The following is a 24,792-nucleotide window of genomic DNA, read 5'->3' on the forward strand; positions in this document are numbered from 1 at the left end:
AACAAATTATGCTGCATTCCTGGAGCTAATGCATAACTGCACATGAGGAGTACTTGACAAAAATGGCCATATTTTGTTGAGATTTTGAAGTAATTACAACTTAGATAAAATGGGACGACAGAGTACCAGTATACTATTCTCACCTTTGTATCCTTATTGCTCTTTAAGAACATTTCACTGAATATGTGAAAAAGTATATTAAATATCCACATATGAGAAGTAAAGAACATGAAAGTAAAATTAAAACCCAAGCAAGTCAATGAAGAACCACATATTTGGTACTGCTTAAATGGATGACATGTTTTGGTTGAGACAGGGGATTCATGTTTCAACTTTTTGCAAGATGATTAGAAACAACTTACAAAATATTAAAGACCTTACAATTTGATGAAAACTGGTTTTGACATGGCTGACATATCAAACAATAAAGTAAAAGAAAGTGGTCCTAGTAAAAGGTGGGTCCCACCTTTTATTAGGACCTCTTTGTTTTTGGTTATTTCAGTCATTTGAAAGCCCACTTCCATCAAATCATTTCTAAAATACTCTAGGAATTGTCTCCTCTTTCACATTTTATAGGAGGTTTTTCATCATCTCACACAAAAAGATAAAAACCTGAAGCCACATCTCAATTAAAACTAAATCATAATTTTAAGAAGTGAAATCTTCCTCTGAAATAAGCCAGCTGTACTACTACACAGCAATACTACAGAACTATCACTTCTCTTGAGCAACAAAATACCTCAATCTTTGTTGTGGCTGAATCATTGTTGTTCTCCTCCCGTTGCCGACGGCGACGAGGAACATACGTTGACTAGACACAGGAATCACGATGCAGTCATGCAAAGGTGGAGAGGTTCAAGACGGAAAAATAAGAGACCACTTCAAAACAACGAGATGGAAAAATGTGCATCACAAGAAAGAGTGAGAGAGTAAAGATGAATGAGCAAGCATGCTTGGAAATAAAGTTGCATGATTTGGTAAAAATGAATAAAGACATGAGAACTGCTGATGTACACTCGTGAACAAAATGTGAAGACGATGAAATAGGTCTACAAAGAGACACTCCCCTGGCAACAGAACACATTAGAGGAAGAACAAGATGTAATACAAATGTCAACACAGAGGACCAAGAAGTCTTCACACATTTAACATGGAAAAAAGGACAGATTCCCCCTGTGAAGATACTCTTCTGATCTTGTTCAGTAATGATTCTTCAGATACTAGTCATGTATGATCACAGAACTTTGCCAGTTAGAACGCATTATCTGCGTCAATTTCTGTCAGACAAACAGACATCACTTGTCTAAAATGGTAAAAAGGTACAGGATGTACATGTAAGTTTCTTTGGCATCATAATGAGATGTTTCAACTCAACATCTCTAGTGAAAAAAAAGAGGAGTTTTTCAAATGTCTTCAAAGTATTACACAACTCACTCACAGGAAACTCTCACTTCATATCCAGAAGTTAAAGGGACTGTACAGTACTGGTTGAGGTGGGGATTCATGTTTTGAACATTTCTAAGTGAGATAATGAAAAACCTCTTATGAAATATGAAAGAGCATGTAATTTTAAGAAGGATTCAACGTTTATTTGATGAAAATTGGTTTTCAAATGACTGAGATATCCAAAAAAGTGCTAATAATAAAAGGCGACATGCCACAACTTTATTAGGATCTCTTTGTTTCACCTTGTTTTTGGATATCTCAGCCATTTCAAAACCAATTTTCATCGAATAAACTTTTGATACCCCTTAGAACTGCATGCTCTTTGACATCTCATAGAGTGGTTTCTGAATATCTCGCAAAACGTTAAAAGCTAAATCCTCACCACGACCAGAACTGTACACACCCTTTAAACCCCTTTGCACAAGCTCCACAAAAGGAAACGTGGCATAATTACAGGGAAAACATTAGGTGTATCTTGAATGTCAGATAAATTATCATCAATAGGGTCCTACATGTACTTTTAGTACTTCATTATTGTAAGTAAAACAGGGCGGGGGGTGGGGGTGGGGTTGTGAGTTAACATCAAATGTGTATATCACAGATGATCAAAGAAAATGTTCATGTACATTTGAAGTTAATTCCGAGATGATTGCACTTCACAGTACAGTACAAATGGAAGAAGAATAAGGACACTTACAGCTGATTTGTGGAAACCATTGCAATTTCAGATGGTTATGAATGGCTTGAAAATCACCTAAACAGACCAAGGATTATAACTAACAAACTTCGCTTGCTTATATGAGTTTTTTATTTCATGTACCAGATTTTGACTAGTGGTCCAAATACAATTATGTCACTTAACATTTGCTTTACTGGCCCTCATCAAGTTGAAGAAAACATTCAGCAAAAAATTCAAAATGCCAGGATGATTGGCAAGGCTGAGTTAGCCTGAAGAGACCATAGCAACTTGACAGTTAAGTGGCCTTGTCTGCATTGCATGGCTCAACTTTCACATTCTATGGAGACGGAAGAGTAATTTTTCTTTCTTTTTTTCCTTTTTGTTTTCTCGGAAGCTGGTGTCAAGAATGCATGGCATTTCTTACACAAACATACGCATCCTCCTCATCTTTCTGAGGGAGTGACGAGCGGGTTGGGGAATGAAGGAAGACGTCCTAGGCTTTGACACTTCACGGTAACCTTTCAGAGATTAGTGCAGAGGTACCTACTTTGACCTCCCCCTGTCATTTCTCTCCTTCTCTACTTCTTCTTTCTTTTCTCGTTCTATCCCTCTCTCTTTTTCTATCTTCCTATCTCCATCACTTCCCCCTCCCCATATCTCTGCTCCTTTTCCTTTGCACATATTTCTATGTACAGCAAAGTGGATATTTTCACACAAGCTATACATTTTTGCATTCGGCCGGGTGAAATAAATTTAGAGTATCCACAAAGTCAAGAAGATGTTAATTTGTGGAACATTATAGCAAGAAGAAATATTTGCATGCTTTTATTTTCAGGATAGTGTCTGGTCTAAAAGCAAAATGTGCAGAAATTTCAATAGTAACATATACCTCCCTATCTCTCCCTCTCATTCTCTTTTACTCTATCTTGCTCTCTCTACTGCCTCTTTTGTTCTTTTCCCTTCTCTCTTTCATTACTCTCTCCCTTGATCATTTGTCTCTCCTTTTTCACATATTTTTCCTACATCATCTTTATTGTACATGTAATTACCTCCGCCATGGAAGTTACGTTTTTGTCAGAGTTGGTTTGTCTGTTTGCAAAATAACTCAAAAAGCTGTACACAGATTGGAATGAAACTTACAGGAAAAGTTGAGCATGACATAAGAAACAGATGATCAAATTTTGGTAGTGATCTGACAGTTTTTATGAATTTTTGAAGTATTTTCTACCTTTTGGCATACAGGGTCAATGAACTTGGATTTCAAGCTACGGGCATGCAAGGTTGGCAAATGCGCATCAATACTGTACGAGCTGAAATTTTCGCGGTGGTTTTTTCGCGAATTTCGCGAATCGCCTTTGAACCGCGAAAATAACAACACGCGAATATAACAATGCGCAAATAGTTACGTTCAGTTAGACCGTCGCAACCGCGAAATTAACAACACGCGCAAATGTCCTCCCAGTAGCAATTCGCGAAAATATCTGTACGCGAAAATTTCAGCTCGTACAGTAAATCATGTGCTCTGCTGTTCGAGGCACCACACAGCAGGAAGCCGATGAGGTAAACACTTCTCAGCTTATTTTATCATTATTATCATCATTATTTTTTTTTTAGCTATCATTGCAAAATTGGGCGATTTTCAGCATTCTTGTATGACTGAAAATGAGCTGCTTGGGGGAGGTCTGTGCTCTCTAAATGCTTTTCTAGTTCTTTCCGTCTACATGGTATACTCCTCACAATGTCTCTCACCCAATTTTCTCTCACAAGTCTCTCTCCCTTTCTCTGTCTATCTCTAACTTTCTCTGTATTACTTCTCCTTCTCCCTCCTCCTTACTTTCATTTTCCTGTTTCAGACATTTGTTCCTACTCCTTCTAAAAGATCTTTCTCCTATATTCTAGCCATATACTTTATCTTCCCATCCCTCTCACTTCTTCTCTCTACACCTCTGATACTGCATACAACAAGAATTTCTTCTCTAGCTCTTTTACCGTCACTAGACAGTTTTCCTGTCTACTAACTCCCTTCCCATAAATTTCTCTGTCACCATTTTGGTTAAAGGTTTAAAGCCCTAATACAAAATTGTTATTATGCTGGTACACATGAGAAATTGTCTTCAAACTACAATGAATGAATTTCTTGCATATAGAGCAAATGACAAATGATTCAGCAGACTAGAGGTGTTGTAACGAAGCAGAGCACACATTCATTTTGTGAAATCAAGGAATTTCAGAAAAGATTGAAGGGTGTTGGTATATGATTTTCATTTTTTCTTACAAGAATATTTCCATTTTATGGCTATATATTTGTTTGCCCCCCCCCCCCCTTTCAAGCAGTTCTTGGCTAGAAATTTCAACAGCAATGATAGAATAGAGATGAGAAAGATTCCAACTATCTGCGAGGGCTTGCAAAAATCATCTTTCTCGCTTTGGCATTCCTCGTACACTGTAACACTGAACAACAATCATGCAAAATTTTACGGTCTCTACTGAAAACAGGGAATGAAACACTCCTCAGTTTCAACTGCAACAGTTGCAAATAGATTATGATGTAGTTCTAATGGTGATAGTTTTGATGTATTCTGGCCCTCAGAGACAGAGAACTGTGTCATTGATGAATTTTGCCAAGAACAACAAGATTATCTCTGTGTGAGAACTATGTAGACTGGCAAGAAAAAACATACAGCACTGATATTTAAGGATGGATATTTTCTTCTATCCAGTTATTGCAACAGCTTCTACTAAAACTCCTAGAAATACGTCATTACTGACTTTATTGTGAAATAGAACATTACAGAACTTTAAGAACATGGGAAGAAATACAAGAAAGTAAAATGTAAGCAGACTGAGTAATTGCATCCAGCATAAGAGTGTCTTTTTTTTTCAAATCACATGACATTTGAATGCTGCCTTTAAATACTTAAAGAGATTTACTATGTTTTTGTTTTGGCCCTGTATATTTTGTTTATGGCTTAATCTGGAGGTACCATCAACCATATATTGGCTTACACTTTTGGGTGAACTAATAAGGTGAAAACTGAAAGAGACTTTTGTGAAGGGACGTTCACCTCAGTTTATCTTCATCATGGAAGGCTACCTCAGTATTAAGTATCTCATAATGCAAACAAGCATGTGATACAAAATGTGTGTTTCTACACATTTGACTAGTATCTCAATGACCAATTCTACCTTGGGTTGTGAAATGTCGAACATGTTTTCTTAATTGCCTTTAGAAATTCAAAACATTCTCTAGCTACACATGACACATGCTTTGATACACCCTGCAACACTTTTTCATGATTGTAGATTACATTACGCTATTTGCAGGGTATAAAGAACATTGTCAGCAACTGCAAATACAATAGACCTTTTTCTTAAATAATGCATGAAAGTGTGTATCATATACATGTAATATGATACACACTTTCAATGCATTTATAATAAAGTATTCCTTTCCTTTATGGGCTAAAGTAAATCAATCATCAATCAATGTCAACCCTCCAAGGTCTCTGCTAATCTCTTCCTTTAAGTCAAGTCCTTTCATCTAGGTGATGTTTTACCGGTCATTGGTTAGGTATATTAGGCGAGCATGTGCCCCACTCCCATGCTTTTGCCATATGTTTCTGTCACTGCGTGTTAAAACCAGCTACCGAAGCCAAGTGCATAGAGTGTTTAGTTTGCAATGCCCAATGCCTGGTTCTGCCCTTGCTTTGGTAGATATGAAAGCATCACCAGTCCTATATGAGGAGGACCTCCTTACATGACATACAAACAAGAGTTAATTTGAGTTAATTTGATTTGATTTGATTTGATTTGATTTCTGCATTCCTTTTTTGTACAAGAGTATAACAGAAAGCCAATTGAACAAAGTTCCTGAGTAATATTTGAGCAGTGAATTATATGGACATTGGCTGATGGTTAACATTTAATAAATAAAACTGTTTTTCTTAATAGTACAAAATGATTTCGAGCAAATGTCTTTACGCACTAAATGAAAATAAAATTTTAGGTACCATCTGTTCAAAAGACAAATTAAACAAATCTAGGAGTAATAGGAATGCAGGAGACCATTATTGTAAGTACATGCTTGACGAGGATAATGGCTTCACATATACACTTAATAATACGATCAAAGATAGTTCGGTCGCCACTCATTGAGCAGAGTCTGAGTGGGTAAAAGATATAAAGCACGATACAAAATGTAAAGAGTTTGTGTAGATGAGGAGGTACTTATGGTACTTTATGATGGTACTTCCTGAGTTAATTCACTACAGTTGACATGGCTTCTTCTTTAAATGCAAAAAAGAAAATGTGAAGATATTAGACGTCCCTCTTGAAGTCTCGATGTCTACATCCAACAAGCTCATATTATGATGGTTAAAACCAGGTCATCGCTTTCTTAATGAAGATGATCGCTCCTTCATTATGTCTTTCAATAAAAAGCCATTTACTTTGATGATGGAGGTAATATAAGAAGCACACTCACAATGTATGAAATGTATCAATTACAATTGGTTGGGTATTGACATAATTTTAAAAGCATAATCATGCTAGTTTGTGAAATATTGATATTCAAATAAGATTGAAAACTTTACACATGTGCTTGGAGAAAAAACTTTTAATGGGCTTAATATTGACCTATAAATTTCCTGTCTGAAATTCTTTGCTTATTCTTATTGCTTTTCTGACAATTCATTTAAAGTTGTTACCATCCCTAAGTATGCGTGTCTGGAACCTTCTCTTTTTTTTCCCCCTGCCTGACACTAAATCTTTGCTGCCATTGTCTTGACCATTGTGTATGTGTACATGTGCTTGACTCATCACCATACGCTCGAATGGGAGCGAACAATCGAGAATGGACAAATATACCAGTATCTTCCACCCAGTATCCGGAGTGTTGCACATATTTCATCACGGCAGCGAGAAACACAATCTTGTTTCTGAGTGGCCCTGACTGAATGACTGACATAGCTGGCATACTTGACGTACAAGGACTAAAGCAGCTCAGGTCTACTACTTGGTGATACCACAGGGATATGGCAAGGGCAGCTCTCTCTCTCTCTCCTATACCACTCACACTTGAGATGACTTGTTCTGGAAGCTACCGCCGATTTCTACTCCATGTATCTCACCCCAGCACTCTCTCCTCCACACGGTGTCTGGTTGAGAAAGAAATTTCTTCTCACACCATTTCAATATCTCTGGCAAACATCCCTATCTTCACGAAAGAAAATTAAATGATTTTGAATGAAAAATATACATTGACCAAATCCCGTCAAACCTCTTCAAACCGATTTCTGTCGAAATAAAAGTGATTTAAGATAATTTGACATGAGATTTTTTTTTTTCAACTCAAAGATTACTATCTTAAGCACCTAAAACAATCTAAAATATTTTAAGGAATCTCCACAGTCGTGAGAGGCATATTCAATTTTAAACGATGGTTGGAAAAGAATAAGGAACAGATAATGGAAAGAAAAAGAAGGAAGAGGAACAAGATAAAAGTGGGAAGAAAGAAGATCCTTGACAGATCCATCATTGTCTTTAATTTTTCAGCAAAGGGTAAGTCTGTTTTTTAACAAGAAAATGAAAAGATTCTATTTTCATCATGCATTTTTGCTTCCAGATAATAAGCTTCTTTGGATAACATTAGAAGGAGATCTAATTTTGATAAGGCAATTTTAGAACATAATGACTCAATTTGGCAACCTAATTAATGTACTAAACATACTGCAGTGTTCACACACAAATTAATTTCAGACTTGGATGCACCATGTATAGTTGTTTGGGCGAGGAAAAGAGTCAACCTAATCATGCACAGTTGTCATGGAAACTCCTCTTGAATATATTGCTGGCAATTTATGGGGTTGCAACATCTTGATTTCAGTGGAAGAAAAATCAGTGGGGTTAACATCCATGAAAACATGGCCATGGACGAACATGTTTTAAAAGCAATCCAGATGGACATAGGCACAGCTTGATCTGATCTACTGACACACTTCTGTTGGTGAGTGGAAGAAGAGGAGATGGGGGGAGGGGGGGGGGGGGCAGGGGGGCAGGGGGATGAGGGAGGGGTAAAGGAATGGCTCCTATGAGCAGTTGTAAAAACATTGGGGAACCCTTCCACCAGCGACATGGAGCAAACAGGACTCGGATGGGCAAGGTGAATCTATCAAGGTAGAGTCTCCAAGGCGATGAGCCAAGCAGTCAAGGAGAAAAAGAAGATGAGGAAGAAAGAGAAAAGATAGGAAGATAGATAAAGGGAGGGAGAGAGAGAAAGAGGTATATAAAGAAGAGATGAAAACAGTCTGGAAATATGGGAGAGAGATGGGAAACAAAGAATAGATGAAGGGTAATGAAAGGAACAGACATATTGAAGGAGAACAAGAGAGAAAGAAAGAAGGTAGGGAAGATGAGAAGAAGGAACTAGAACTGGAGAGTGAGATAGAAAGAATGAGATAAACTGAGAAAGAGATTGGAAAGGCATAGGAATGAAAGAAAAATACAGCAAAAAAAGAAAAGAGAAAAGGAAAGAAATATGGTCAAAGTCTGAAGGAAGGCAGAGAAGGAACTGAAAGAGAGACAGAAGAGAGAGAGAAATATATAGAGTGAGAGAGAAAGATATAAACGACAGAAGAGTTATACAGTGATGGAGAGAGGAGAGAAAGAGAGTGAGAGATATATAAGGGGGAGATGGATATAAAAAGGATGGAAAGAGAGGGGGAGTAGGAGCAAGGTAGGCCAACCCAATTACCCGCTTCAAAATCATCCCCAAATGCAGGCACTGGGGGAATCATTTTACCGTTACACGCAGCCCACTCATCAATCAATTTGTAAACATTAACATACCTGCGGGGAGAAATCTCACGAGCACGGGCACTCAGCGAACCGAGTACCGGTGGATTTGTATCCACTTTTAAAGTATTTCTTATATACCTGACAACATCAAGGACTGTGTTTCCCCTACCGTGCAACAGATAAGGCATTGTACTAATGAATGACTTTATACCTCTATGGAATGAATGGGATGGACAAGGAAACAAAGGTATATAAATGAGATATATATCTATTTTCCATCAGATATACCTCCAGTTTCAGAAGAGACATCAGTTTTCTATTTCATTTTTTTTTTAATGACGATGCTAATTCTCCTGCCTACCTCAATCAGTTACTGCTGCCATTCAAATTCATTCAAAATTCTCTAGTAAGAATTGAATCTATGAGTTCCTTCACTAGACTGCATTTAATTGAATTACTGTATGTTCAAATAAAGGCTACATTGCACTAGTAGAGTTTGTAAAGGTGTGTGGCCAATCCTTATTCCCCTTGGCAAACACACTACATTGGATAAGATCGCTAGGCTCCCTGCCCTCTCAAATGCATAGAATGAAGGAACAGATGAAGGTAACAAAAATCCACATGATGCAGAAATTTTGCGCATTATATTCTTGTTACAGTGATTCATAAATTTCTCAATCTACTTTTCATTACACAATTTTGGAGCTACAGGAGGAGGTACTGTAGAAGGCTGAGCAACAGAATGAGATTTCCCACAGACAAAGATTGTCGATGTACAGGGGAACTTCACAGTTGCTGAAGTCATCCCTGTATCATACACAGAGTCTCCGATAGGATTAAAGCGTCATATCAACTTCTACTCTGTCATAAGGGTGCTTGTATGATCCATCTTGTTACAGGAACAACAACAACAACAACAAATTACATATTGAAAAATAACTCTTCAGTACAGGTAGACAGACAAAATTTTATAGTCTTTAAACCTCTTGATTTATTGGCATATTTTTAAAGATACATTGAGCTGAACTTAAAACATTAATGACACATTTTCAAACTGTGCTGATTACTTCATAGGCCCTATGCTTATTTTGCTTACGACTTTACAAAGAAATTCGCCAATCTGTGTGAACTAACAACAGCAAATGTCAACAAATTAAGTTATTCGATTACACCAAGATCTTTAACTCCCTGCACTGACTCTTGGCTTATTATGCAACCCTAACCTCATGAATATTTGCATTTATATGTTTTGTCCTTTAAGAAACAATTCATCCATAGATTGCTATGATGCAAGTGTCGAGTACATTCCAGAATAGATGGCACTGATATGTAGGTCTTGAAAGATAGGGCCCTGAAATGTTTCTGGAAGGCTGGTCACAGTAGATGGGTGTAATTTGGAAGACATCAATAAAAAAGAGATAAAGAGATAGCTTGACAGATAGCAAGCTTCAGCAGAAGAGTTAAAGATATATATTTCTAAAAGGAAAAGTTCACCCAGAATCCTCGTGTGGATTGAGTGAATGCAGCAATATTAGTAGAATAAATCAGTAAAAGTTAGAAGAAATCAGACCATCTGTTTAAAAGTTATGAATTTTATGAGTTTGCTATGTCACATCTGCACATATGTGCAATGATAAAAAAAAAAATATAAAGAAAATGTGACCCGCTACAACAAAAGGATCCGAAAGTTGGGGGAGGACGATTTTCCGAAAATGGCATGATATTATTCTCGTACTCTTCTACTTTAATTTCATGTATAGCACAACTCATAAAAGTACTCGGTTGCGGAGATATCGATGATTTTATCAGCGCATGTCAAGTGGTTGAGGAAATCAGAGTTTCGAGAAAAACGCCTTCAAAGTTGTCCTTCCGACGCTATCATGGTCATGGGGAGCCGAGACAGTTTTCACCGCCTGACAATAGAAGGCACGCTCCTAGCGACCTCCGCCATGTTCAGTCAAGCTTAGCGCTAGCGGTCTATGCACGACCAATCGATAATCAGGATGCCATGCACTGACCAATAAGATCACTCCCTCGTTGCCAGGGGCGGAGTCTAGCTGCGGCGCTAAATCCAAATCTTCGGACACGTTTCTTTTACATTGAAAGTCGGAAAATCATGGCCCAGAAAAACGCTAATTTCTTGCCTTTCCTGTGATCATTTAGCTTCGAAATTTCGGCAGATGATGGACAAAACATTAGACTACAAAATTATGCCAAAAACAAAAATCTGATTGTTTTGACCAATTTTGATGATGTGACTTCAAACTCGATTTTCTTTGCTCGGCCGTCAGCGACTTTAGGATCCTTTTGTTGTAGTGGGTCACAAATTTCATCTGGTTCAGGAACAACATAATTTCACTGTAAACAGAGCATTCTTCTACCACAGATGAGGAACCCAAAAAACAACAACAACTTTTACTGTAGGGCAAGTCCAAGATATCGCGCACCTTACGTATGGGACATTCAGAGATTTCAAACCTCTGAAAAGTAATGAAGGAGCACTTGGATTTTATTGTTTATCATCAGGAGGACTGGTATCCTTGAGAAGAATATTGTGTTTAAGTTTGGTGTCATTTGACCTTGGGTTGATTATTTTATTAAGAAAAATATGCCAACTTACGTATGGGACCAGAGAAAAACTGGATTTTTCAAAATAAAGTTTGAACTGAAAATTCTCTGAAAGTACCTTACTGATCAAGTTCTGTTTGGAAGTGAAGAAAGGTACAATACTGAAGTATCTTTCAGCAAAGTTTCACTGCAAAAGAATAAAGCATATTTTCATGAAGTTGGTTTAATTAACGAAAGTACACCTTACGTATGGGACATGGCTCAACTTACGTATGGGACATTTGTCTTTAGTGCACAAATGCATTCATGGGAATGACTTTAAATTTCCCCATAGTGTCATATTTAGTTCCACAAATCATGCTACAACATGTAACAAATGAAATAGACTTCTAAGTGGGTACTTTCCCGGTTCAGGTACCCAGCAAAAGCTAAAATAAAACAAATAAAAGTAATTATCAATTTACAATTAAATGTCTTAGTTTGGATTCCGTCATGCATTAACACTGTCCTCATGATGTCTACACATGCAGATATAGTATACTGACACTCTATTTCTAGCCCATTTGTAATTACTCTAGTCAATATTTTTTCATCAAATGAAAAAAAAAATGAGCAAATTCTAGCTTGTGACCTTGATATAGCATACATGTACATGTACAATAACTAATTTGTAGTCTTGATAATTTCAACTTTAGAATCAAATGTCATGTACAATGTATTTGCAGATACAGTTTGAAGTGGGTACTTTCAGTAGCTCTAGGCTTACCTTGCAAGTTGTCTAAGTTTTTATAAAGCTTTATAATTGTTTGAAATGCAGCACAAAACACAACAACAAGAGTACTTCATTTTGCTCTGTAATCATCATGTTTTGCCATGTGAATTTTAGCTGAACTGCAATATCAATCAAATTTTAATGAAAGTTTTAGATTTTAAGGAGATAGAAGAATGTATGTACCAATGCTGTTTCTGTTTTTTTTTTTTCAAATTGCTTGGCTTCGTGTCTATGAAACCAAAGACGACAAAATTTGTGCTACTTTGTACATACATACATGCTTGTGTAGTGATACAGGAAAGATTATCATTTGCACATTCAAATCTAGATTTGAAACACTTAAGTAACTCACTGATCTGCAAATTACAATTTTGAATAAATTCTAATAACCTCATTTGATCATACACTACCAGATTGCAGTGTATGTTGATAATTGTGTAGATGTGGGGTACAAAGTAAGTATGAGTTGATGAAGGTGTCTCAGAGCACATCTGTCTCTTCAAACACAAAATAGAAAAGAAAATTGAATTTCCTATTTGTTTGTGTAATTTGTGTTTTTAGCACTCCAACCACAGAACCAGTATTGATATTGTGGTTTATAGCAAATGTAAACTATAGTCTTCATTTTACAGGATTTTCAGAAATCATGTTCATGACCTTGATAAGTCATGACATATTCTGAGGGTGAACAGTTGAAATATTAACAATCATATCAAAATAAAAAGTACAAGTGTACTCTCATAGGGTTTTTCCTTTGCTATCAACTCAAGTAATGACAAAGTTACCTGCTCACACCTTAAGTGATTTTTCTTTTCAGTAAGACCTATAATGTTGTCATTGATGCGCGCCATAAGCACAATTGTTTTGATTTCGCTTTTGAGGCTGTACAACCTGTGGTACATGCTGAACAGTGTACTGCACCTAAAATGACACTCAGAGAATCCCATTCTTGGACAAAGTCATTTTGTAGAGAGGTAAAGTTGAAAATGATAACTGAATTAAGAAAATGTCCAATATCAAAATGTTAACGGGGAATGTTAATTCAAGACCAGCTGCACAGCCTGTAATGAAAATAAGAAATTACAAGTATAAATGAATATTCTTTATTTTCCTTTCTTAATCATAGAATGACTCAATAATGCTGTTCTTACACTCTCCCTGAGGTCATCTGAGTAGGAGAGGCAGATATATAGACATATTCTTCAGAGTAGGTGCAAAGATAACCATTAACCAAACAAATGTAAGGACATATAGCATCCATGTCAAAAGGCGGTTTTCCCATTCACTTTGCATGTAATGTCCCATACGTAAGGCATTTGTCCCATACGTAAGCAAACTTTAATTAGTTATAAGATGAAGGACTAATTAAATTTCCTCATTTAGTTTTGCTAATCTGGAGTTGAAATGAATAAATTAGAACTTCCTAAAGTATGATTGGTCAATGTTACAAATCTTCAGAAAAAACTTAAAAAAACATACTCAAATCCTTACGTATGGGACACTATGTTCTGGGAAAGTGCATAATTTGCATAATTAATGTGCTGACCTTGTCTTACCAATTGCAGATTATACTAACTCATACAGGGGTCATGTCCATAAAGGAACTAGGTCAAGGACAAATTCAACTGATTTTAGATGAATATTTATAATTTGTCCCATACGTAAGGTTTGTTTTTGATTTATGCAAATCAAGGCCATATTTCTTGCATAAATTTGCATAATTCAATATTTTCTTTGCTGGAAACATATGATTTAACTCTTTGGCTACAAGATGATATCAATAACTTTTTGATAAAATCAAGATGAATTTTGAGCATCTGAGGGGACATTATCTTGGACTTGCCCTGTACTGCAATCAAGATGAAGGAACCTTAAACTAAAACATTGAGCTTTCATATTAAAAGAATATTCATGTCTTTCATTGAAATGACATGGAATTTGGAAGGCATAGAAAAGGACTACTGCTTCTAAAAAGAATACAAACTTGCGAAACATTTCTTACAAGCCGAAATCAATTAAATATTTTCATCCAAAGTGCTTCTGACATGTCATCTCAAAAGGGAATAAGAAATGAGGAGATGAATTGATAGATGGATAAATATAGAGAGAGATAAACTAGATAGACAGATAGATAGAAAGATAAATAGAAAGAAAGAGAGATAGTGAGAGAAACTGTATGATTTTGGCTAGAGGCTATAGCCTGAATAGAATAAAAAGACTACGACCCAGGTAAATGGAAATGTTCGCCACTTCAAGGCAGTGTTGATGCATACAGGTGTGCAGTTTTTATGAGTGCCGTCAAAATAGGTGAAGGTAGCTATCTACGTAAGTCTCCTTTTGACTAGATTCAAAACATTCTGTCCCCTACTTCACTTCTTCAGGCTTTTACCACAACCCTTCAATGCAGCTTTAGGCTATCACAATTACGACTGTCCAGTGTTCTTTATTATTGTCCAGTCTAGGGGTAATCAGATGATTGCTTTTCTCTCATTTGTTTACTCTGCAGCGGATCTCAAAACATTCTGTTTGGTATTTCAGGGTTTGTTTGCCACAACCCCTTCAGTGCAGTTTACCTCTTCAAATTGCAGGGTGTTCAGATGCAAAAAATTCATACTAGAATGTTATAGCTATATACCAAAACAGTATAGCTGTACGTTGAATTTATACGTCCTAACGCTGACTAACGAAACGATGTATAACGAAACGACGTATAGCGAAACAACAGTTAGAGCATCGTTTTGAACCAGAACTTGATAACAAATCAGCATTCCATTGTGTCCATAGCATACCTGCTGACATTTCGAGACGAAATATCTTACTTGTGGATTGCAAAAATCTTATTTTATATGCAAACTGTAGTTAAAAATCTTACTTTCGGTCAAATCTTCAGAAAATACACATGAAAGGTATATCTAAATATTTTTTTAAAATCTGATCTCTCTGACAGAAAATCTGATTTTGCTATTTTTGACGTAAAAAATCTTACTGAATCTGATAAAATCTTACTAGTTGGCAAGTATGCCATTGTGCATCTGAACGTATGGCGACCATAGAACGGTATAAGTGGGCGGGGCTTAATGGGAGTGAGCATGAAAGGTGACCTTGTACCTGTCACTCATGACCATAACAACATGAGCAGTGAGAAACTGCACATCTATATGGCGTTTTTTCCGGAATGGTCACATTAGCGTCGAGTTTTTGTATAAACTGGCTTGCATCTAAACAGGGGGGTGATTGTTGTCCCATGTGTAAAAAAGCATCATCCATCCCTCGATATTGATGCAGGGCCACCAATTATAAAAGAAAAACAACAACACTTATATTTGGTGGCCCGATTGGACAACTAGGATTCAAAACCTAATGTTGTGTTTCTCCTTATTTCAAGCCAATACATTTTCTTTTCGGGCTACAATTTGAAATTTAAAGATATCCGAAATCCAAACAGGGAACCAGGGAAAAATATGAGTGTCTAGCCTGAATACAATTGAGAGATCCTTCATACTTATTGTTGGTTGAGAGGTGTGAGGCTGGTATTTACAGGGTTAAGACAAAGATGTCTACGTCTGCAACCCGAGCAACCCAGCTGCAGCATCCAGGGGTAAAAAAGGTTACACATACTTGTCATCAGCGCGTATTACGTGAAATCAAGTGACAGTCGCCCCGACAAACGCGTCTCCGAGGAAGCCTCTTCATGTGGGCGTGAAAAAGCTCCCCAACGACCCACTAGATGCCGCAGAGCTAGCTCAGCTGGTTTATTTATCGATACACATAACGCTCTCTTGAGAATGAACCCCCTGGCACACGGGAGTAATAAACATTCAAAATGTCACAGTGGACAGTAGGTACCATAACCCTCTCTTCATCAGTTTAATACCACCAGGCTTGTAAATGTTTCAAGTTTATTCTGTCTTAAAAGCTCTCAGCCCATTTTGCCCCTCCTTCCTGTAAAATTGTCAAAGGCTTTAATTTGCTAATCTCTATTAATATCTCTTTCTATTAAAAGTCATTTCAAATGTGGCAAGCAGATATAATGCCATATAGTATAAAGGTGGGACTGAGATACACAAACTTCTCATTTCCAGCCCTCCCTTCCCAATCCCACCCTCAAAAACACCTTAGTTCATTGGCAGCATACACAGCAAGAAGCTTTATCACCTATCATCCTATCGATTGTGCTCCCATTAACCAGTTGAGGATGGGCTGATTTTGCTATAAAACGCATTTCCCATAGACGCTTGCCCGAGTATACTCCGGACCAGTCTTCTACGGGTTAAAAGTATTTTGCTCGAGTTTCCTCTCTTATTTAATCAAAATGATTAAAGTATGGAGTCTCAAGCATGGAAATATGGCAGAAAGGACAGAGATCTGTGTCCTTTCTGCCATATTTCCATGCTTGAGACTCCAAAATGATGCCAGGCCAGAAATTATGATTTTATACGAAATTCTAGCTCTAAGGGTGAAAGCTGGTAGCCACTGGGCAGAGCTGGAGATTTGGAAGAGCTGCCCCCTTTAACAGACGAGTGATGCTTTACGGGGGTCTAAAAGTGCAGAGCACTCTTCTGGATGAATGCTGTCTGTAATGTGGAGAGACCAGCCCCCCATGGTACCTCACTACTGCGCCGTCTGCCAAGCTTCATCTTTCTCATTCATCTCAATTCCAACCCCCTCCGCATCCATCTCTCTGCTATGACACCAGGTAGCTTCGCAGGACTACGGAGTGGGGAGGGGGCGTTGCTTTCCACCCCTGCCCCATCCTCCTGCATCCATCCTGTTGCTAGGCACCAGGTAGGTTAATGGAAAAGTGATGCATGGGATGTTGTTACTAACCCCTCATCCCTCCCTTACATAGATCTCATTGCTCTGTGCACCAGCTAGGGTTATACGAAAGTGGGGTAGGGAATTCTGATGCCACTTTAGAACCCCCCCCCCCCCTCCTTCTCTTGCATCAATCCTGTTGCTAGGCACGAGGTAGGATCATAGGAAAATTGTTGATGAATACCCCCCTCCCTCCCCACCCCACCTTAGCATCCATCTTGGTGCTTCGTGTGGCACATAGATTGGGAGAGAATGTTGGGTAAGGGCTGTGGATACATTAACCCCTCCCTTGCATCCATCTTGTTGCTAGGCAGCAGGTAAGCTACGCATTCAACCCCCTCCCCACCCTCCTTGCATCTGTCTGGTTGCTAGGCACCAGGTAGGATCACAAGAATGTAGGGTAGGGGATCTTGATATATATAGGTCATTCCCTTCCCCGCCCCCTCCTCCTCTGCACCCAGCTTGTTGTGATATATATGCCAGGTAGGTCTATAGGAAAGTGCAGTAAGAGATGTTGTTACATGTATATACCTGTACACCCACCTTCCCCTACCTCACTCATCTCACCGACCGCATCTGCTCGCACAATAAACTCAATGGGAACACCACCAACGCAACATGAACTTAGTAAGGACATGGCGAGGACGTAGCATGCACGGGACAATTTCACATTTTTGAAAACAACGAAGTTGGTGCTACATCCTAGGATTTTTTTTTCTTCTAAATTTCAACAATGTAGCGGGAACTTCTTCTAGTGTAATTGGGGTATAAAAGAAGGATATTCATTGTAACAATGTCAGCAAAATGTCAAAAAAAATTGTACTTATGAGAAAGAAATGACAAGATAACAGACATGGAATTAACCACAAAGTTAAGAAATTCATAATTTCTGACTGCATCCTTCCATTCCCCTCAAACTTTTACAATGTGTTTCCTTTATCTCCCTGAATTCATATTTGTGCCAGGGAGGTATGCTGAATAAACATTTGGGCCGTGACGCGAGAAAAAGGCCCTTAGCACCGCTGCGCGCATACGCCAGAAAACGGCGCTGAAGTTTAACAAAGCAATACGCGCAAAAAATATCAACTAGCTAACTACGCGGAAATGCATAGACGCATCAAAAAGTGACAGGATTTGGACAAAACATGCTGTTTTGAATGTCGTAATTGGAGCATTTAGGAGTGGAATCTCAGACAAAGGTTTGCATATCCAAATACTTCAGAGTTTCTTCTACAATATGGAGGTGAAAACTCATTTTATGTATATAATGCCCTAAGGGCCCTTTTCTCCCGTCACGGCCCATTTAGATTTGGGGAAAGTCCCCCTTTAACCCGTTGAGGACGGTTTGATTTTGCTACAACACGCATTTCCCACAGACACCTGCCCGAGTATACTCGGGACTCGTCCTCAACGGGTTAAGAAGGAGCCAGATTTAAAAAAAAAGATCAAATTGGCACGCTGTCCAAGTGGTGAGTACTTGCATGAGCACATGGAGAATGAAAAAGTGGAGGGAGTGCATGACCTGTGTTAACAGCTGTTCAATGAAGAGCTGCTGAGGCCCTGTGCATAAAACTAGAGACTATCGATCCTGAAGTCCTTAGTTCAAGTCTCCTCAGCAGTGGATGTTCCCCTAGCAGTGTGCTACATAACTTTTTTTTTTACCACTTGCCCAATTGGGCAAGCAGATTTTCAAATCATTACAGAACACTTGCCTGAACATGAATTTTACCTGCCAGGAAAGAAAGCCCCAAAAATACAAGAAGAAAATAAAACTAGAAATGTCGCTATGGCGACTGATGCCTCCGCCATAATGCATGATTCTCCCAATAGGTGTATAGTACAATGTCTTCACAATGTGTGATGACAGTTTCACATAAATGGCAAAATACTGAAATGACAGGTTTGTCAGAAATATCTTGAATGTTCACTTTCCTTGAACTGGGTTTGCTATAATTGTCTAAGAGTGCAGGTACACATATTTGGGGAATTGAGGATTTTTACTTGACTTCTGACCGTCCCTTTTATAAGTTTATGCATTGAGTAATTCTCAAGGTATGAAGAAAGAGTGTAAGTACAGTACAAAATAGGTTTCTTTTTTTTGCATTTAAACCTGGCCTTTGACCCTTAACCTTTGACCTTCTGGCTGGAAATTTCCCAGAGAATTCTCCATTAGGTAATACATGTATATATTAAGTTTTAAAACTAATAATGCAAGCATTGCATAATATACTAGTATATGGGGGAAATAGTAAAATTTTGAGGAGTTGACCTTGACCTTTGACCCCTTGACTATTGAACCATGACCCCTAAGTTCCCTAGATAATCCCTGCCAGTCAGTACATGCGTATGTACCAAGTTCCATGAAAATACATTGAACCATTTGTGAGAAAAGTGAAATTGTAACATTTTCACCTAACCTTTGACCTTTTGACCTTTGACCTTTTGACCTTTGACCTTATGACATGTAACTCTCTCTGGAGAATCTTTACACAGTAGTACATGTCTACACTAAGTTTCAAGAAAATACCTTTGGGCATTGCATAGATATGGGGAAAATAGCAACATTTTTAGCATTTGACCTTGACCTTTTGACCTTTGACCTCTTGCCAATGTCACTTAAATCTACTCCACTAATTGCCCCATCATACATCATCCTTGGACCAAGTTTGGTGAAAGCTGCTTCATCCAGTCTTGAGTTATCGCGCAAACAAATACAATTTCATGATTTGACCTTGACCTTTGACCTTTGGCCGATTTCACCCAAAATCTAATCAAGTAATTGCCCCATCATACTTTATACTTGGACCAAGTTTGGTAAAATTCCAGTCAATATTACTCAAGTTATCGCGTAAACGAATGCGGACGGACGTACGTACGGACGTACGGACCTACGTACGGACGGACGGACGGACCTACGTACGTACGGACGGACGGACGGACAACCCGAAAACATAAAGCCTCCGGCACCACTTCGTGGCGGAGGCATAAAAATAATAATTTGAATAACACAACATGTTGATTCACAGTTGGCTTAAACACAAACATCGCACATATGGCATTGCACAGCACTTTTAACATGCAGGAGATAATCTCACATACTTCAACTTATTTGTTTTCGCTCACACAATCGCTTGATTCTCCTCATTCTCCTCAAAGAAAAATGTGACTGGATAGTTATTCTCTAACACTGAAAGAAACATGCTCTCTATGTTGAGTAGCATTTCTTTATTGTGGAGGGAAAGGCAATCCCTCACTCAACATGAGCAAATTATGAGTCTGCATTTTTTCCCCTTCCCTGTGAAGTGACAAAATCTTTCAATGCATGTATGCATAATGTGTGTTTCCCCAAGTTTTTTAAAACAATCCATGAAATTGGCCCTCTTCTTGAGGGTAGGGCAGGCTCGAATGATATCATTACTGAGCTGCCAAAAGTTTGACGAGCCACTAGATCGATCTTGGCATGAACCCATCGTCACGTTGCCAAGGCAGGCCAGAAGTTTGGCCTAGAACTCCCAGTGAGGTCTGAACATAGCCCCCAGGGTTGGGGGGGGGGGGGGGAGGGGAGTGATGGCTTCTTGGGGTAAAGACTATACACACAATTAGATTTACCCTACGTAAACACATTTCTGTATACCTTTATATCTCTTTAAAAGATAGTTGTATCCAAACAAAGATCCAAATGCAGTAAGTACACTTTAACTTTTGATTACAATGTGATAAAAAAAAAAATCTTTCAATTTTATACTCACTGGTTTTCATGAATTTTGCTCTTATATTTCTATCTAGTGACTGTTTTTCTACTCTACAATAAGCATATTTTGCTAATCACTTACTGCAAAATGAATTATATGCATATCTTCCTCTCTCTTATCTCTCCATTTTGGAAAAGAGACCATCTACCCTTTTTCATCTCTCTGAGCAGCAAAAGGACACAAGCAGACATAGAACTCTATGGAGCAGAATCACCATTTTCCTGCTTTTAAACTAATACCATGTCTGGTCATCTCTAAATTCTCTGTTCTATTTTATTCTATTTCTCTTCTCTCTTCTCTATTTTGCTCTCCTCAACATGGTGATACCAGATCTCAAATTCCAACTCTTTACTCCTCTCCATCTTTCTCCTCATCTTTTATCCCTTCTATCTCTCTTAATCTATACATGTGAGCTGCTTCTTGATCACTCAATTACTCAATTAACAAATTTCTGTTTTCCTATTAGCAACAATATTCTCGTCCTACAGTCATGTCCTGTTATTTCCTTCCCAGTTTGTAAGGAGTTTGTTATAGATATGTAGTTAAGAATTATGAGAAGTCACAAAAATACAAAAACTCTTTAATCACTTTCACTTCATTTCATGAGATATCTAATAAACATCTCAGTCTGGACATCATTCTTCACTGCATCTTTATTAAATGAGGTTGTGTAATTAGCTCTTAGCAAATTTTACGAGAAAACGGACACAAGTGTCTAAATCTGGTTTAGAAGAGTACAAATATCTCAAACTAATGAGAATGGAGTTAGCTCATTTTGCAATAAAACTCTTAAAATATTCCACACATGAACAGAAAACATTTTTCATGAAGATCATGTCCAACAAATTCATGAAAGTGCCCATGGGGCAGATATGTTTTGTCTCAACAACAAACTGATGTCAACACACTGAAATGATATGGCAGAACTGTACAGAGAAGAAATAAGACATTATCAAGGGAACAGTGAAATTTTTGAAAACATAGGAAGAGTTTGTTTGCAAAAACCGATAAGTCCATTTTTGAAGATTTTGAAGTACAGTCTCTCTCATAAAGTACAAAATAATACCTTTTAAAATGATATATTGGTCACTACATAATTATAAAGTTACATTTTTGAAGTTATGGTCAAAGGAAGCACAAATATTCTTATTATTCTCTTTATTTTTCTTGACCTTTACTGGCAAATATCTCCATTTGACAAATATGGACTTATCGGTTTTTCAAATAAACTCTTCATACATTGAACAAACACATGATGAAAAAATCCATTAGTCAGCACCTCAAATACTATATAGTTAATTCACATCATGACTTCATTGTTAGAAATGTCACAGGGTTGAAAAACAGTATCTGATACACGACTGATCTCATTAACAAAATCTAATTTGTTCCACTAGGGTACTTGAGACCAAAACAAACACAACAACCTCAAAGAAATCTTTGGTAGTTGTCTTGGCGACATAAATGAAGAACTTTTAAAGTGCTATGATGGGATGGTTTTCTGTTGTAAGATGAGCTCTAATCCAACAAACCAATAAATTCTTTGCCATGTTATTACATCAAAGTCATGCAAAGAAATAACCACACAAATTGTTTATACTTCACACACACCGTTAACCTCAAATTTACATAAAATTACCCACAAGAAAAAAAAAAAGAAAAAAAGAGAAAAGAAATGAAGACAACTGGGGGCCTTGGACATGAGACTAGTAAAATGGGTGTGGCAGGGTACCGGTAGACTTACCTCTTCTGCATCGGCCGCCTCCCTCTCAGCCCTCTCCCTGGCCCTCCTCTCCCGCCTCTCTCTCCTGGCGCGCTCCTCCTCCGTCTCCTCACTAGGGCCATTCTGTTCTGCCTCCTCCTGAGCCCTGGGTGGATAAATGATGATGGTGATAGTGAGGATTATGATAATCAATATAATAATAATAATAATAATAACAATAATAATGATGATGATGATGATGATGATGATGATGATGATGATGTTAATAATAATAATTGTAAAAATAATAATAACAATAACCATAATAATAACAACAACGATAATAATAATAACAATTACAACAATAATACAACTGTCAATGATAATAATACAAAGATTGATATTCATTAATGATGGTGATGATACTACTAAAACTACTATTATTACTACTACTACTACTACTACTACTACTACTGATAATAATAACAATAATGAAAATATGGTCTTCTTCAACCAGGTTAGCTTCTTCAATGTTGCTCATGTCCTACCAGAGGGCCCTGCCATTATTCTTACCCTAGTGTCACCAGGTACCCATTTAGACACCTGGGTCAAGTGAGACATGGTGAGCTAAAAACATCTTGCCCAAGATGGAATTGGAACATAGAATCCCTCAGAGAGTGTTTGAGATTCTTATTTACTATGCCAAGTGATGCAAAACAAATTCGTTTCATTTTCATTTCATTTCTGCACTATGTTATTTTCAATTATCATAATGAATTATGCTCTGGCAGATAGTGGCAAAGAAAAGATATGAAGAGTTTGCTCGCAAAAAGCGATAAGTCCATATTTGCCAAATGGAGATATTTGTGATTAAAGGTCAAGAAAAATAAAGAGAATAATAAGCAAGTTTTTGCTTCTTTTGACCATAACTTCAAAAATGTACCTTTATATGTAGTGACCAATATATCATTTAAAAGGTATTATTTTGTTCTTTATGACAGAGACTGTACTTCAAAATCTTCAAAAATGGACTTATCCGTTTTTGCGAACAAACTTTTCATATAAAAGTATTATCCTATACTGCCAGGTATTGAAAGAACAAACTTGTAAAACACACATTATCACTTGATTTCGGGGAAAAAAGGGACTGATAAAACTTGTAATTGGCAAGCAAAAATGCAAAATACCTCCACCTCCAGCATTCATAATGCCGGATCTATAGATAGAGGTCTTATTTACTTCTAACATGATAAAGAGCTATGACAATAATTGTGGGAATTATATGAAGCAATCTCCCCAAAATGAGAAGTACCTACTTCCACTGCTGTATCTACCACAATAACCACAACAGTTTAGGATTACTGTTATCTCTTACAATCCACCTATTGCCATTTGACTAAAATAAACACAACTCATAACAACAACACTACAACCACTGGTCATTATGAAAATCACAATAATGATGATATTGATAATGTTCACAATTAAATAATGATAATTTATGAAATAACAATAATGATAATGAGAGCCATAAACCAATTAGTAATGTGCATCGGTAGGCACTGCCTAACGAGTATCCAAACCAACAAGAACTGCATACTGGGGAAATACACATCATGTACCCTTCTAGAAGATGTGCAAATTAATAGGTTTGCCCACACCATGTGTTTTTGAAGGGGAAGTTCATTGACCTTTTGTAAACATTCTAGTTGTCTTGTACCTATAAGTTCTTGCCCTGTGCATGGTATGACTTTACTTATCTCAAGTCATTGGTGTAGGGAGTCATAATAGATTTAAAAAATGTTTTTCTTTTGTTTTTGTTGTTATTGTTGTTGTTGTTTTTTCAAAAAGGCCTCTGACCTATTGAGTTTTGACCTTTGTGATATCTGACCCATATCTGAACCTGAACTGTGCCTCTAGAACATCCAGTGTAATGTGACTTTAGTTATTGGGCATAACATGTGGAGTTAAATGTAGAGTAGAGTTAAATGGCATTTAACCTTTGGCTTTTCCAGCTGGTCCAAGATGGCCTATACTCAAATTTAGCCCACACCTTTGTTTGTTTGTTTGTTTGTTCATTTTCCATCTGAGAAGATGGCTGGATAGCCCATATTCAGCTACACTAAGCTGGTCTTCCATGGGGTCCAGTTGGATGTGAGGCAGGACCACTTCACCGGGTTAGAAACCCTGCTCTCTGCGATGAATGAATGAAGCGGGATCTTTTACATGCATGAGTTGTGACTCTCTCACACGCAGGACCTCC

At 37.6% G+C, this 24,792-nt stretch overlaps 1 protein-coding gene across 11 annotated transcripts in view; it reads right to left on the reverse strand.

Moving 5' to 3' along the window:
- LOC140235664 (uncharacterized) overlaps nt 1-24,792 on the reverse strand; it is a 107,708-nt gene that overhangs the window by 41,508 nt on the left and 41,408 nt on the right. For 9 of the 11 annotated variants that reach the window (XM_072315682.1, XM_072315685.1, XM_072315683.1 and 6 more), the window contains 2 exons: nt 22,572-22,695; nt 740-811 (listed from right to left, as the gene is read on the reverse strand). In XM_072315682.1, the coding sequence (XP_072171783.1) occupies nt 740-811; nt 22,572-22,695 (196 nt within the window). The remainder of the gene's footprint in view (nt 1-739; nt 812-22,571; nt 22,696-24,792) is intronic. The other 2 variants (XM_072315684.1, XM_072315678.1) reach the window with 1 other exon arrangement.

The sequence above is a fragment of the Diadema setosum genome, chromosome 12 (assembly GCF_964275005.1).
Source record: "Diadema setosum chromosome 12, eeDiaSeto1, whole genome shotgun sequence".
In the NCBI taxonomy this organism is placed as follows: Eukaryota; Metazoa; Echinodermata; class Echinoidea; order Diadematoida; family Diadematidae; genus Diadema; species Diadema setosum.